The sequence below is a fragment of the Streptopelia decaocto genome (genome assembly GCF_964273445.1).
Source record: "Streptopelia decaocto genome assembly, chromosome: 23".
NCBI lineage: Eukaryota > Metazoa > Chordata > Aves > Columbiformes > Columbidae > Streptopelia > Streptopelia decaocto.
Genome location: NC_138678.1, coordinates 1,844,405 through 1,860,976, shown reverse-complemented (window position 1 = coordinate 1,860,976; position 16,572 = coordinate 1,844,405). Strand labels below are relative to the sequence as shown.

General features: G+C 47.6%; 1 protein-coding gene across 4 annotated transcripts; it reads right to left on the bottom strand.

Annotated features, from left to right (window-relative positions):
• Positions 1-374: 374 nt before the first annotated feature.
• On the bottom strand, positions 375-14,866 carry PABPC4 (poly(A) binding protein cytoplasmic 4). Of its 4 annotated transcripts, none has more exons than XM_082071372.1 (16): positions 14,751-14,866; positions 13,833-14,039; positions 8,019-8,212; positions 7,600-7,715; positions 6,984-7,123; positions 6,638-6,732; positions 5,891-6,028; positions 5,199-5,294; positions 4,423-4,695; positions 4,066-4,153; positions 3,778-3,897; positions 3,101-3,228; positions 2,360-2,453; positions 1,777-1,907; positions 1,588-1,687; positions 375-718 (listed from the first exon to the last, which is right to left on the bottom strand). In XM_082071372.1, exons 2-15 carry the CDS (start codon positions 14,023-14,025, stop codon positions 1,601-1,603), a joined length of 1,893 nt encoding a protein of 630 aa, XP_081927498.1. In that variant the 5' UTR covers positions 14,026-14,039; positions 14,751-14,866; the 3' UTR covers positions 375-718; positions 1,588-1,600. The 4 variants fall into 4 exon arrangements, with proteins under 4 accessions (XP_081927498.1, XP_081927497.1, XP_081927496.1 ...); XM_082071371.1 differs by lacking the exon at positions 14,751-14,866 and adding an exon at positions 14,516-14,742 and having other exon boundaries at positions 13,833-14,055; XM_082071370.1 differs by lacking the exon at positions 14,751-14,866 and adding an exon at positions 14,516-14,742.
• Between the last annotated feature and the right edge of the window lie 1,706 nt (positions 14,867-16,572).

Sequence of the window (16,572 nt, the reverse complement as noted above, 5' to 3'; positions counted from 1 at the left end):
TCTCAAAGACAACTCAAAAAGATAACTCAGAATAGCTGAAATAGTACAAAGAACAGCAAAGCATCTCTCCTGCTGAGGGCAAAACCCCTTTTTCTGCTTTACTTGAAAGAAAAAAAAACCCTCCCAAACCCTTTAATTAAAGCACCACTTAGTTACATTCATCCCGCATTCAGACACGAACCAAACCCAACATAATTGGCCTGGGGCATAATTTTAACAAAGCTGCTTCAAAATCCTGATTGTCCAAAATTAACAAGCAGAATAACTCAAAATCATAATTTAAATGTATCAAATATATGACAGCCTGTCAGTTTAATTTTACTAAGCCGTAACACATTTACTTATAAAATCTAGAGAAATTATGACAAACGCAGTGAAAGTTTTTATTCCTTTATTGTTAAACACTTTCCAGACTTTCCAAACAGGATTTTTCAAGTTAAAACCAAAACCACAAAATACTTTTCAACCCAAAATCCTCAGTGTCCTCCTCAGAAGACGCCAAGGGCAGCTCCGTCCTGACCGCGAGGGAAAAGCTTGCACACCCAACTCTGCCTTTGGAAATCTAGAGCTTCAGAGTTGGCTTTTTAAATAAGATCTGAAAGATTAGTTTACAAAATGCAATATAACTATGTGATATGATGAGAGCTGCAGGACAGCGAAGAATCTTCAAACGTCTCGAGCTGATGTCTATGAAGGGGCTATTTGGCTTCTTTGCATCCTAGAAGAGACAAAGATGAGTTACTGACCCAGCTGGGGACCTTCCCCGCGTTACAAACCACAAGGACTCCACTAGAATTAACAAGTTACAGAGGAGCTGTTGGGGAAAATATCCATTTCTGATCATCTGACAAGAAAACTCAGCTTTTTAGCAGAGTTGACTGGAGCAACTGAGAAATACAAGGATGAAAATATAAAGAACCTTCATCATTCTTCACCATTTGGAGCTGACATCTGACCACAACAGCTCCACAAGAAGAGCTGAAAAACATCGATTACAAACAACCCACACAAAAACGGATCATCAAAAGCAAGAAGAACCATTTGAAGAACCAAAACCTTATTGGGAAGTTTAATAAAAGGCAGCTCCAAAGGCCAGGACAGCATTTACTTTGACAGATCTGTGCAATGAAGTGACACTCCCGAACCAGCACTTCAATACCCGCTGCAGGGAGATGATGGGCAGGATGAGGAACGAGCATTAACAGCCCATTTAGCCTCAAAGTCACGACAACATCTTGTGTGTCTCATTTTCTTTCGCACATTAGCAGTTTCACACGACTCATCTCAATACATTATCCTTCCCTGACATGCCAACCACCAGGAACACTTCAGGGGCTTACGCAACGTCTTTCTGACGCATAATTCAAATAGGATTTCTGAAGAATATTTCTAAAGTTTCTGCAATAAGGACTCGGAGAAACTGCATTAGGGGTTTGTTTTGTTTTTTAAAGTGTGAACTAAAAATCAGACAAGCGCTGCACCGAGACCTACAGGGACCTCCAGCCGTTCACTAACAACCATGCAAAGAAAATTGATTTACTCTGATTCTGGAAGCTTTTAAGTGAAGCTGATGACCAAGACACTCACCAGTTTTCCTGGTTTAAGAGGTAGCAGCAACCACGCCCACCTTCTGGGCAGCTTCTTTCTTGGCTTGGTGAGCCTGCAACACCGCAACGGCCTCCTCCACCTTGGGGAGACACAGCACCCGCTGAGATGCAGCTTCCCCGACCAACATCTCCCAAAATCCAGCCTGTCTCAAGGATCGGGGCAGGTTACCTTGGACCGGAGGGACTCAGGGGACTCCAGCATGTGCAGCAGCTCTGAGTTGTCAATCTCCAGCAGCATTCCCGTGATCTTCCCCGCAAGGCTGGGGTGCATAGCCTGGATCAGGGGGAACAAACGCTCCCCTGGGGAAAAAAGAGTTCATAGAGTCGTAAAATGTTACGGATTGGAAGGGCCCTGGAAAGCTCATCCAGTGCAATCCCCCCATGGAGCAGGAACACCCAGATGAGGTTACACAGGAAAGTGTCCAGGCGGGTTGGAATGTCTGCAGAGAAGGAGACTCCACAACCCCCCTGGGCAGCCTGGGCCAGGCTCTGCCACCCTCACCCCCAACAAGTTTCTTCTCATCTTTAAGTGGAACCTCCTGTGTTCCAGTTTGCACCCATTGCCCCTTGTCCTGTCACTGGTTGTCACCGAGAAGAGCCTGGCTCCATCCTCCTGACACTCACCCTCTCCATATTGATCACCATGAATGAGGTCAAATGAGGTTCAGACAGCAGAGTTTCAGTTCCATCTTTGAAATCCGAGGGGATTTCCAAAGCAAAATGCAAACGGTAAGAAGTGGAGTTTCACTCACCCAGCATCTGTTTCTGCTCCTGGGGGGGTGCAGCCGCCAGCATGGAGGCCGTAAGTGGCTCCTGCCCCTGCACGTGGACCGCGGGCTGAGGCGCCTAGAGAAGGGCAGACATGAGCCTTCTGAAACACATACTAAGCCAATTGCTTCATATTTAGAGACAATAAGAAGACATTATCTCCTAAAACACAGTATTTGACAAGCTTACAGCAGACAAGTTTCAGAAGAGGACAGACAACGTGCCCTTGGTTCATACACAGGCTCCCTCCAAGTTGTGAACTCAAAACCACAATGTCACACATGGGCACTGAAAATATCTTACAAAACCCATAAATTTACAGAAACTGGATCAAGCACGGTGAGACAAACAGCACAACTGAGAACGAGCAACATCCCTGCCTGCTTCATGTACAATGCAGAAGTTTGAGAGAAGCAAATTGTGACTTCAGTGAGGATTTGGCAAAGAGGGGGAGAATTAATAGTTGCAAAATGGGAAAGCAAAGAACTGAGAAAAATATTCTTAAAGCAAACGTGGGTAAAAAAAGGGCTTGCAAGTACAAGACAGAGAAACCAATGAAGTTGCCCTGGCAAAGGTACAACAGCCAGGTTTTTAAGTCTGAAATCATGATGCCTGTCTGGGTTCTAAGAATAGCTTGAAATTTCGGTAAAAGCTCTTCATTTGCACAGAAAACCTGCCGGACTGAAGCGAGCGCAGGGCGCTCCCGGCCCAGCCCCCGGTGTTACCTGCAAAGGCTGCACGGCGGGGTGGGGGCTGCGCACGCTGGAGGCGTATTTGTAAGGAGGAACCGCACGGGGAGCGGGGGCAGCGACGGGCGGGCGAGGACCTAAATTCTGTGCTGCGGTGCCAACGCCTGCAAAAGAAGAGGAGAACAGAACTGCACATACCTGCAGCAACACGCAAGTTGGGATGCCTGACATTAACTGCTGAATTCGGACTACAGCCTGCACAGTCTAATAGAAACTGGCATCTCAAAAATGCAACTGACTGCTTTAGGAAGGAGCTGTTCTCCCTAAACTATACGATGCATTCCACATCCTGCGTTTAAGATATTTTCTAGTTATTCACTGGAATAAAACGTATTTGGATGGCCTACTCTGAAAACAATATCCATAGCCTACAGTCTGTTTTGGTTTTGGTGTGGTCAATGTTGCAGAGGTGTAGAGATGAGCTCCGAACCAGCGGAAAACAACCCATCTGGATTTGTGCTGTCGCACCAACTGTCCCCAGACCTGCACTGCACAGGAAGGAAAGATTCAGGCGCTGTCTCTGCCCCTTGCTCCAGGCGGCCTTTGGTTAGCCAGAGCTGACAACCATCTTTGGAAGTCAAAAAAAGTCAAGTCTCAAGAGCATCCTCCTCCCTCCCAGCCAAGGGGAAGGGCCTGGGAGGCGCACAGCTTACCAACTCGCTGGGCAGCGGCAGGGAGGCCACGAGAGGCCGGAGCATTGCCAGCTGGGGCCAGATGGCGCAGTGCTGGCCGTGGTCCAGACTGGCGCATGGCATTTGGCATTCCCTGGAAGCCTAATGGGAGAAATGAGGGGAAATCCTCAAAACAGAACTGACCGGCAAGTCAGGACACAGCTAGAGGAAGCAGTTGGGTTGTGCGTGGAAAGGAAAGCATGCACCGCTCTGGTGGAAAGTACAGCCGAGAGGGTCACACAAGCAAGATGTTGTCGCTAGCGCGCTCACCTTGAGGTCTCCCTCCTTGCTGCCAGCGTGGGTTGGGTCTCATCTGCGTCATCTGGTTGGGTGCATAGTAAGTGGGTCTGCTCTGAGCCTGAAGAAAAACCAGACAAGCTCAGAGGCGACATCTAAGCGAGGAACAAACCTTGTTTACAACATGTTTTGGCAGTTGGTGCCAGGACTCAACACTCAATTCGCATTAAGAAAACAGGCAGCTGGGAAGTCATAGAATTAACTCCACTGACTGCAGCCCTCATCAGGAGTTATTTGCTTACGGGCATAAGAAAGGCTCAAGGAGGTTACTGCAGCTGAACCATCAAAGCCCCAAGACAGGTTAAAAAAACCCACACTAGCTCAGCTCACCTGGGGCACAGCAGGCATGAAATACCCCCCAGCAGCAGGCTGGAACTGATTAATGATTGTGTTGGCAGGCAGGGCTCTCATCCCAGCGATGCGCTGCATGTACTGATTAGTTAGATGGGCCTTTCGCTCTTCTTTCCTTTGTGCGAGTGCAACATACAACGGCTTTGAGCCCACAATCCGCCCGTTCATCTCTGTCACAGCTTTTGTAGCTTCCTCTGGAGAGGAAAAGCAGACAAAGCCAAACCCTTTGCTCCGTCCGTCTTCCAGCATCACCTGCAGTAAAGATCAATTGCTAGTGGAGCACCATGACAAGAACTTAGCCTAAAAATCCACATTATATTTAAGTGTCAGATTTCAGACAGGTAGGACCTAACTGTTGCAGAGGTGTAGAGACAGGTACTCACTGAATCAAGTCACCTGCCTGGATTTACTCTGCTCTTCTGTGAGCACCATGTATCCCCAAGGCCCACACTGCACAGTTAGGAATGGGAAAGATTTGGTGCTGCCTCTAAACACAGGCAGGGAAATGTCACATCATGTTCATTGGGAGTCATCTCAAACAAGCATGTTTGCCACCTCCTGACTCCTCTTTACATGAGGGAATGAAGCAAGTTCTCAGTAAAACCCCACTGAGGCCCAAAGAAATCTGTGTATATACTAGTCCAGATGTTCTCAGGGCAATAACCAGGAGATATAGGAACCGCCCTTCAATCCCATGTCGATCACAGTTCCTTCTTCAGGCTTTAAAATCCAAATCCCCCAAAAACCCACAATACCTTGGCACTTGTTATTGCCCCAAAAGGTGAGAACTCCTTCCTCAGTTTTTCATCATCTATAGTGTCATCTAGGTTTTTAATGTATAGGTTAACACCCTAGAAGGGAAAGAACAATAAGACAATAATAACATTAAAGAAAATCTTGAGCACATTGACATCCATCTGCCAGAGCAGCAACTTGTCTGAAAACTCTTAATTTAGCATCATGTTCCTTTTGTACCACCCAAAGCCGAAGGCGATAAATGTTGCAGAGGTGTAGAGACAAGTCCCACTGTGGTGAAAGGGAGCTCGTCTGGATTTCCTCTGCTGTCCTGTTGCATCGCGTATCCCCAGCCCAGCACGGTATCGCAAGGAATGGGAAAGATTCAGATGCATCTCTGACATGACCCCGTTTTGCCATAAATTAGAGAGACAACAGCACAGGGTTACACTGTTTCCGTCCATCCTTTTAGGTATTCCCCGTTTAAAAATAAAGGAGACTGCAGGGCTCTTTTCTCATGTCCTCCTAAATATTTTACTGCAAGACTATGCCCTGATGCTCCCTTTGCCACCAAATACCACAGAGTCACCTTTACATTTTAACTCCCAGGATCTCTCATAGGACAACGACCAAGTACTTCATCAATTCCTTTCAAGTCTGCCAACAGACTGAAAAATGGTGTCTTAATTCAGAAAAGGAACAGACTATTCACCTGGTACCGGCTGAGTCTTTCTTGTTTTAGCTGTTCGAACTTCCGTTTCAGCTCCGCCTGGCGCTCGACCTTCTTCTGTGCTCGCCCCACAAATACCATCTTCCCGTTGATGTCCTTTCCATTCATTTCTTCCACTGCCTGGACAGAGGGTTCAAGAGGAAACTGTCAACTGCTGAAACAAGACAGCACCTGATCCTGTTCAGAACGGGACTGTCCAAAGTTCACATTGTATCCCTGCCTGTCAGCCAATAACCAAAAGCTGGCGCATTACCTTTACACTGCTTCTTCCGTGTAACCATGGGCTAATTAACGACACTGAAGTTATCAGGAGAGCACGCTGACACCACCACTGTAAACGCTGGATTAACCGCAACTGGTGAATTTATCCCCACCCCTTCTTGTAACTAAGGTCAAATTTTAGCAAGCATTCTGCTTCGAGAACACGATTTCTAAGCGACGTTCTTACTCTTCTTCCTTCTTCCTCCTGAAGCCCTGCATTATACTTCTACCGCAATTAACTTTCTTGATTATACCACGACATTCTGTGCAGATCTAATAATCTGGAGAAATGCCAAGTTAACCCTGAGTGTCAAGCTAGTAAGGTGTAAAAGTTTTCCAAGTCCCCACATCTAGAAGAGGTTATGCCTAAGGCAGCATCTTCTCTCATTTTGGTAACAGGCTACTGTGAAAAACCAAGTAAGTTTTTCTTCTCTGAGGATACCCAAGCAGCGTAAAAACTGGTCATACCTTGTTAGCATCTTCATGCTTTTCAAAGCTTACGAAGCCAAAGCCTTTGGATTTTCCGGTGGGGTCTGTCATCACTTTAACACTCAGAGTTTTACCTGTTACCAAGGGACAGGGTTAGTAAAACATCACAAAACTATTTCAAGACTTTTCAACTTCACATAATAGCCCCAGCCTTCACTCTCTCATCTGCTGGACAGCATCTGCCTCCTGTCCAACATTTGGCACAACGGCTACCCACACCTCAACTCAAAGTGACTCACGTAGAGGTAATACAGACGGTAGCAGCACTGTTAAAGAACCACAGGTCTTGAATTCGCAGCCTCATTAGAAGTGTTTCTGTATTTACCATATTTGCTGAAGAGCTCTTTTAGTCTTTCATCATCCATGTCGTCCCCAAAGTTTTTAATATAAACATTGGTGAACTCCTTTGCCTTGGCTCCCAACTCAGCCTCCCGCTCTTTACGAGACTTGAATCTCCCAACAAATCTGTAAGAAAGAATGAAAGTCCCAATAAGCAGCTTGTTTTCAAGAGCGGAAAAATAACGTGTGATTCGCAGTAAGCCCCAAAAAAATATGAGTGTGTAGTAGGAGCTGGGAATGGGGACAAGAAAGGGTGACAGGGGAAGGACAAACAAGCCACAGACCAACCACAAAAATCACCTGTGCTATGGTTGGCTGAGGACACCCACCCAGCTCTGCAGTGGAGAGAGTATTGGCCACAGAAAACCCCCCCAGCCCACCAGCAGAGAGGTGGCAAATCAAGGCTTGGTTAGGGACCCCCACCAGCCCTGGAATGGAGGGGGAACAGGCCATGGCGTGGGCAGGGTCACTCACCAGCCCTGGAGTGGAGAGGTAGCAGCCCAAGGCTCGGGCCAGGAGAACCAGTGCCTTGTGTGTCCCTGTTAATACCCAGACGCATCACGGTTCATGCGATCGTTGCTGCTTCTGGCTGTGACACTCACACTTTGCGGTCGTTGAGCAGCATGCCGTTCATCTTCTCGATGGCTCTATCTGCAGCGTCCTGGGTCTCAAAGTGCACAAATGCGTAGCCCTTAGAGCCATTCTCATCACACACCACCTGGACATGGGGAAGGAAAAGAAAACATCAGCTCCCTGAACACTTTTTCTCCTCCGCCACGAGTCCAGCCCACAAAAATAGCTTACTGCCAAGGGTCAACATTAGGAAGATGTTACTGTGTTTCACATTTGCACGCTTCATAACCAAATCTGACATAATTTCATTAATCCCTGACCTTCTGGTCAACTCTGCCTTTTAGAGACCCCACTCCTCATTTGGTGAAACGAGTCCCTTCTGCTTCCTACGTGGGACATACCTGATGTCACCACTCAAACAGAATTCAACAAAGTAACCACATCTCACCTTGCAGGACAAAATATTCCCAAACGCTGAGAATGTGTCATAAAGTGCCTTGTTATCAATGGATTTGTCCAGGTTCTTAATGAAGACATTCCCAACCCCTGACTTCCTCAAGGAGGGGTCCCTCTGAGACCACATGATGCGAATGGGTTTTCCTTTGATCACATCAAAATTCATGGTATCTAGAGCACGCTCAGCTGCAAGAGAAGTCAAGAACACATTTCTGTGGGTTGTTAAAAAATAGAGGTTTCCATCATGTGGGTGATCGTTTTCCCTAAATTTTACTCAGTTTGCAGAGATATTTGGGGCAATATTGTGGGCGACTGATTTCAATGACTTTTTAACTCCATGTTTCAAAGGAGGTCCTTGCAGCACAGTCACATTTAAGTATATAATAGGTTTAATAGACTATTTTAAGCTTACATGATGGTAATGTTTGAACAACCACAGCAAAACGCATGTCGAAACACCCAGGGTTTATTATACTCTTAGTTACTATAGAGGTAAATTATTATAAAGGTAAACTGCTGCACCCAAAGAAGGAAAGGAAACAGAGGAAACCCTGGGCGGGGGCGGGGGAAGGAAGCAAAAAAGTGACTGTTTGGCTTGTTTGCTTTACATGAAGCTCCTATCTACCCGTACTCATTTCTATTGAGTGAAAAGGATCATCTCCCTGTCAGGTCAGGGGAAACGTGCACGAGCATGTGGCTGTGAAGAAGACACGAGTCACCCTCTGCAACTCACAGGGCCAAAAAACGATCCCCAAGCTGCTCAGTCTAAAGATGACAGCAAGAGTGGACAAAATTCTGGGAAAAAAAGTCCATATACCCGATGTGATGAACAGAGAAGTGTTTATCTAAGCTCTACAACCCCAGCACCGTCATTCTAAGCTACACTGAAACCACCCTCCAGGATTCTATTTCTGCTACCTACTGATATATTAAAAGGATCATTACGTACACACATTAGGATCTTGTTCATAAAATTGAGATGCTTGGGACTCTTCTGTGCCAGAAAACACTCCCAGCATGGAGCTCACAGAGAAAAAGCAAGTCTGTTAATTCCCAGCATGAAGCAGGGAAAGAGAGGGACAGACAGGCATTAAAATCAAGGAATATTAACAAGGCAGAACCCAAGTTTTCCAAATTTGCTTGTCTCAATTCTTCCCTTGCTGATTAAATTTCAGGAGCAGCAAATTCAAGGAAAATGCCAATTCCAGAGTAACTACTCAGAGTTTCACAGAACCACCTCTACAAACTCCAATGGGACGTTGCCTACAAACATCTCCTGCACTCCCTACCTGCAAAGCCGCTCTGAACTACTGCATGGAAGTTTCTCAGAATTGTTCATGCGCTTTGAAAATGTTTTGTTGTTGTTGCTTTTTAAACTGAAGCGGTGCCATTGCAATCCTCCTATTTTCCCCAGTCCTGCACACATACACCCAGCTGGGAAACAAGCTCTGCTGGATTTCATTCCTGAAGTAGTTGGACTTGCAGGAAAAATCAAATAAAAAGGAGGGAAGTTATACTTGCTAAGACTCTACTAGCTCTGTTTAGTCAAAAGGTGCTAAATTCAATTAACAGCCATGCTAAAATGATTCCTTAGCTGCTACCGGCAACCAGTGCAATTGAGGTTCTCCCTGCAGTCCATTCCTAGTAGGCACTTCAGCAGGCGACTTGGTCCAGCTTCTCAAATTTGGCAGTGTTTATTTATAGCAGGGAGAGGTCCTCCTGAAGCATGCGTTGGCAAGGACACAGACTGGTTGTATATACCATTTGCAGCAGAACCAGGGCTCCCGCTGAAAGGTGACAAGCAGATGGAGCAGTGGCATGCAGGCAGCGGGGACTGTGAAACACCGCAGCGCCTACCGAGATAGAGATTAGTTGTGAACTTGCTCCCAGTTCTTTCAAGCTTCCCAAGCATATACTTCAGTAGATACCATTGCACTGCTCTTTCAACAGCTTGCTGGTATTCCACTCTATTATTACACTCTGTTTGAAATCCACCCTGACACCTCTTGTGAGCAGCAGCTCTCAATGGATCCCCTGATTTGAGGAAGATCTGCCATACTCACAGGTGGAAATGCAACCACGCTCCACCAGGACCTAAGAGAGCCTGGAAAGGATTGGCACGAGTTATGTGAATGATTCAGACTACGCACATCTGATTCATTTCCTTAATCTGAGCAAACACCTTCTCATTTTTCTTCTATTTAAATCACAAAGCTTCAGCCATTTCAGTTCCTGTAGCTGCTTCTCTCCCACTGGTTCCTGTCACCCCCCCAGCAGACTAAACTGCAACTCATATATAACATTATACACACTCTTAACCCCTTTCACGCTTCCTTTTTATTCCTCTTCCATAGCCTGCTGGATGCCTTAGGCCTCAAAGTAACTCATCTCCCTTCCAGGCTCTGTGATTCAGAGCTCACACAATGCTGGAATTAGCCACTGCACTAAGCAGAAAAGACCCAACAAAAGCACACAGCATTAATTTAACCACTTATTTTTAAAAGGAGAGGTTGCATACAAAAACTTAAATGATTTGACCACTGACTTAGGAGAAAATACTGTTGGCAATGTATGTAAGCAACCACTCTTCCCTCCTAACAAAACAGCTGCATTTATGTTACACAGGTCTTCTCCTACATTTGCTTCTCTTCTTTGAGGAAGAAAAGAGACTGAAAGTTTATCTGTGGTCTCCTACACCTTTCTTCAGTCACTTATCTTAACCTGAGCTCTGGGCTCCCTCTTGGCTTGGGAAATGTTCTGTTTTCTCTGTACTTCCAGAACAGCTTATCTCCACAGCCAGATTACAGTTTCTCTGCTTCATTATCTGAGTTGTCACGTCAGGACTGTTGTCAATGTTATGAAACCCTGGAATGCAATTAAATTGCATGAGGAACACATGAAAAATGAAATTCAGCTCTTCTTTCAAATGAAATATTTGTCTTCCTTCCCTTCTTCACAGTCAAAAAACAAATATTAAGGCCCAGAGCTGAGCCTGAACTAGGCAGAACTTTGAAGCGTTTCCTTCATCTATCAGAGCAGGACGGATTCAGCATTCAGTGGTTACTACGCCAAAGAACTGCAATCAAAACCAACAGAGCTTGTTTTCACTAAAAATAACTTCTCTGCAGCAGACTACCAGTTAGACAATGCACGGCCAGACGGTAACCCCTTCCAGGGTCAAGCATCACTCCATCAGCTAACTAAAATATACAGGAAAATGTAGGCTTGGAATCAGAGGAACAGCAGAACTCCAGAAGTGCAGAGCATGTTCAGGATGTGACAATGGGATCTCCTGGTGGCCCCACATCATGGGGAAGAGTTCTGGTTATTTGACTATTTCCAGTGTCCTTCTCTAGTCATATGGACTGAGTCCTATTTCCCCCCCCAAAAAAAAGTATTTGGCTTTCTTCAGATTTACAAAGCGCTCATCCTTACTCATCCTTCTACAAAGCTGCCAAGGAAATGCAAACTATCATGTATCAACTTCTTTAACACCTACGACCCTTCAATCATACTTACAATGTGTCCACATGAACTTCCCTAAAAGTTCTCAGAGCACAAAGCTTCTTGATTACTTTAAGTGGTATTTTGTAGCATCTATTGTCACCTATAAATCAAAACAGGACCCTACAATACTAGAGAACAGTCCCATCTTTAGTAAAATAAAGTCTACACACATTTCTGATTATAGATTCCTGGAAGAAAATACATATCCATCCACCTCTCAGAAAGCCCTCATGCAGGCAGTACTGCCACTTGGAAAACTAAAGCCAAATTCCTGCATTTGACAATAAGAATTCTATTCTTCATATTCAGGATTTTGTTTCTGAGATTGCAACACACCACCAACAAGCTCACCTTCCCAAAATCAGCTGTATATATTCTGCTGCATTACACTGCGTACAGGAGCTGTTTTCTACTTATGCAAAGTTTGCCAGACAGAAGAAATTCTGGGCTTTTCAGAGGAGATTTCTTCCTGAGGGCAAGGAATATTTCTGGAATATTTCTCCTTCCCAATATTAACTCAATGATTAGGTTGAAATCACTTGACCTTCTACGATCTACCGGTAATAAGACACCACTTACTTTGTCAAAGTATCACTTGAAGTACCAGGACTTCCTAAAATGTCCACTGCCTCACCAAGAGCCCAGAATGATGCAACCTCCCTCGAAATTCTTGCCTATTTATTACCACAAAAGATTACCTTGAAATACATTTGAAGGCCACCTGTCTTTGTATGAGAAGCAGAACTGCTTTCTGCTAAAGCAAGCAGGTGTGACTAGTCCCTCTTTTAACACCGTAACTACACTTATTATATAAATAAGGTCATAACCTGGACAAAGGTGGGTGAGCCCAGGTAATGTGCCCTTCCTTGTACAGCACATGGACATACCAAGGTGGTTTTTGTAAGAGGCAGGCAGAGCAGACAGGTTCATCAGAGCACGAGAGGACCACAGACACAGGCTCTCAGCTTCTCCCCTCCTCGCTGAGAAGTTTTAAAACACAAATACATTGCTTAGCCTGCATAAGATGCACTTCGGATAGTTTCATGAAGGAGAAATGACGCACTGGGGTGCGATCCACCTTTTTATCAGCCTGGCAAGAGGAAGGCTCAGCAGCACTGCATCAGATCAGCCAGCATCCCAAGGAAAGGACACACAGAAGGTGCTTTGAGAATGGAAGCTAGGATGGCACAGAGTCACAACAGAGTATGGAAAATCCAAACGTTCCAGCCAAGAGCTCAACCCCAAGCTCCACGAGCTTGCAGGAATACAATTTTGTAATAACATTTATGTTTTCTACACAACAAACGCTTTGATCCAAAGTCGATGCAAACAGACCACTCCCTGCTGTCTGTAAAAATGTAAAGCGGGATAACCTACTACAGGCTAAAGGAAATTTCACTTGCTGCTGAAATCTGTGCTGTTGTGAATTGATTCTGAATTCAAGGAGAAAGTTCGCTCTCATCTATCCTTTGGATGTCTCTGTCACACCTAGATACTGCTACAGCACAGCAGAGAGCAATAAACTTGCACCAGCCAACAGGCAAAGGCTCTGAAAACTAGGGCAGAAAACGCTGACCCATTTTTCTTCCAGAAAAGACATGTTCCAAAATGACCTCTTCTGTCCCATCTTTCACATGCTACTGCTGCTTCAGCTCTGGAATAACTACTTGAGCAGGAGCCAAGTTAAAGTATGAAAAAAAGAGTCTGGCAACAGCAAACCAACCTGGCTTCTGCGTGTGAGACAACCTGGTTTCCCATGCACTGAACACGTATCTTCTTTCCCGTTAATACAAGAAAATCACCTCCCAGACTGAGAGATCCATTGGGCTGTTTGCACAAACGCAGCTGCCTGCAGCCCACCAGATCTCCCAGATATTAAATCAGACTGGGTGGGCAGCCAGAGGCTGAACCACCCAAACAGAACATTCAACCTGCACTGACTACTCTGAGCTTTTTTTGATGACCACACAAAGACTCACACAAATAGCCCAAACCTACACGAGAACGAAGGGGAACACAGTGGAGGTTGTTTTCTTAGGTGAGGAACAAACCCAAGCCTCCAAAGTTTAATATCAGTGAGAAAAATAGGTCAGTCTATCAGAGATGTTACCAAGACGTGCATTTGCAGAGTATTTCGGAGACACCAAGCAGCATTCCAGCTTCATTCACTAGTGATGACTTACCCTGTAACTGTAACATTTTGGTAGGCAGCTACATGGCCATACACATGAACAGGAGTGTAAATTAGTGAATAAAAGCGAAGGAAAAAGCCCTAAATGTGGCTGCACACATCACTTACCGTCCGCTGGCTGCTGGAAGTTGACGTAGGCATAGCCGAGGGACCGGCGGGTGATCATGTCCCTGCAGACGCGGATGGAGAGGACGGGCCCGGCGGGGCTGAACTTCTCGTAGAGCATGGCCTCGGTGACATCGGGGTGCAGGTCGCCCACGTACAGCGACGCCATCGGGTAGCTGCTGGCGGCCGTGTTCATCTTCCCACCGGGAACTAAGAGGGTTTTATTCTTGAAGTTTCTTTACGTCAAGCTTTTAGTTAAGTATTTAAACCGGGGGGGGAAGGCAAAATCTTATTTAAAAGCCTCACTAAGCAGGGGGGTGAGGTTGGGAGAGGGGGAATGGCAGGAGTTCGGTGACCAGAAGGGGGGATTATAGGGGGATCAGCTGCTCCCCCACGCCAGAGAGCGGCCTGAAAAACCTGCAATAAACAAAGTTAAACCTCCAGGAGAGCTGGGTTCAGAAATCAAGCTTAAAAATTCATAAACCGGCTCCTAAGCGCTTCCCCCGTCAGCTCTGGGGCAAAACCCTCCTCGATCTCCCTAAACCCACATCCCTTATTTTGCGTTAAGAGCCTAATTTACCCCCAGCTCCCCAGAGCGGAGGCCGCTGGATTTTCTGAGGTTAAAAAAAAAAAACAAACATTAGGAAAAATAAACTTCTCTGTAACATATAAATATTAATACAAACCTTTCTTTTAAAATTAAATCTCCTCCGCCAAGTTTATATATATATATATATATATAGATCTATCAAACTGTCCTGCTCTAACGGAGCCACCGGCACCACGCGGCGGCGGTTGAGCGCGGGCCGGGCTGACAGGAGCGCTCGGATCGGGCCCCGCGGTCGGATCGGGCCCCGCGCCCCCCCCGCGCCCTCCCTGCCCTCCGGCCCGGGGCGCCGCTGGGCCCGGACACCGACTCACGCGCTGCGGCCCGGCGAGCGGAGAGGCGGCGGCGGGCGGCGGGCGCCCCTTTATAGCCGCCGCGGCGGCGTGAGGAGAGGCCGCCGGGAGGAGGCGGTGGCGCCCGGCGAGGAGCGACCCCCCGCCCGCCCGCCCGCCGCGGCGCCGCCGCCCGCTGCAGCGACCCCAGCGGGGGGGAGGACCGCGGTGCCGCCCGGGCTGAGGGCACGCGCGGCGCCCGCCCGCCATTTTGGGGTCGCCAGGGGACGACCCTCAGCGGGGAGATGGCGGCCGGGCCCGTCAGTATTGCCGTGTTGTAGCCGCCTCTTGTGTCCCAAACTGGGCCTCGATGTCTTCCCAGCACGAGGAATCCCAAATCCCCTGGGCGGTTCTGCCCCCTCATGGTGGGTGTGCACCAGGGCAAGTGTAGAGTCCTGCATCTGGGCAGGAACAACCGCAGGTTCCAGTCTAAGTTGGGGAATGAGCTATTAGAGAGCAGCGTAGGGGAAAGGGACCTGGGGGTCCTGGGGACAGCAGGGTGACCACGAGCCAGCACTGGGCCCTTGTGGCCAGGAAGCCAATGGTACCTGGGGTGGGTTAGAAGGGGGTGGTCAGTAGGTCAGAGAGGTTCTCCTGCCCCTCTGCTCTGCCCTGGGGAGACCACACCTGGAATATTGTGTCCAGTTGTGGCCCCTCAGAGAGGAGACTGAGGGGGGACTCATTCATGGGGATCAAGATGGAAAGGGGGAGTGTCAGGAGGATGGAGCCAGGCTCTTCTGCTGACAACCAGTGATAGGACAAGGGGCAGTGGGTGCAAACTGGAACACAAAAGGTTCCACTTAAATATGAGGAGAAACAACTTCTCAGTGAGGGTGGCAGAGCCTGGCCCAGGCTGCCCAGGGGGGTTGTGGAGTCTCCTTCTGTGCAGACATTCCAACCCGCCTGGACACCTTCCTGTGTAACCTCATCTGGGTGTTCCTGCTCCATGGGGGGATTGCACTGGATCAGCTTTCCAGGGCCCTTCCAACCCCTGACATTCTGGGATTCTGTGATGTTCCCCTTCACACCCAAGCCGCTCGTCAGTGACGCCTGGTTTTCCTCAGGCTGATCAACAACATCCCCCTCTCAGCAATGTCCACCTCCCCCAAGTCAGCAAAACACCCCATAAATTAGCACAACTTCCTAACAGTCCACATGGTCACAGGCAAAAAGGCGCCTGGGCAGCGTTTTGGGGACAGCCATGCAGCTTCACGGCTCACTCCACATACCGATCCCATGGTGGATGGAGCAACAGCAAAGTCTTGTCCCTGTACAAAGACAGCGGGCCAGATATAAGGCAAAACGACCCCCTCAAAGGGTGTTTTTGGGGTTGTTTCCTAACCCATCTCATCCCCACCCTCCACAAGCGGGTGTCTCGTGGGGCAGCTCAGTCCCAACACAAAACACGAGGGGCCCAGGGAAGTGTCTTGGACAGAGCAGGTCCGGAGCAAGGAGCAGGACGTGCACAGGAATGCACCACGAGAGCAAAATCTTCCTCTGGGATAATTTTTGTCTGCTCCAAGCTGGTCGCTGGTGGTGAGACAAGGAGCGGCTGGAGCTGGAGCTGCTCCCACAGCCTCCTCCTTTTCAGAACATTATTTTTCCTCGAAAAAGCGCGAGTTCCCGCGGCAGCCCCGGCGCTGCGCCAGCTCACATCATGGGCTGCCCTGGAGCCGGACCAAGGGACCTCCACATGTCCCCATGGATGCGAAATGTCAGTCCCTCTTCCCAGAGCGGGGGCTGAACAACTCTGAACGTAGAAGAAAGCCGCTGGGACAAGAGAAGGATTCACCCCCCTCTGCTG

Bases quoted from the DNA above. Each gene is read 5' to 3' on its own strand.
- PABPC4 (XM_082071372.1), bottom strand. From the start codon at position 14,025: ATGAACACGGCCGCCAGCAGCTACCCGATGGCGTCGCTGTACGTGGGC. The intron at 7,716-8,018 runs GTGAGATGTGGT...CCCCATGTCCAG, and splicing joins GGAATATTTTGTCCTGCAAG to GTGGTGTGTGATGAGAATGG. The intron at 1,908-2,359 runs GTGAGTGAAACT...TTTTTTCCCCAG, and splicing joins GGAGCAGAAACAGATGCTGG to GGGAGCGTTTGTTCCCCCTG.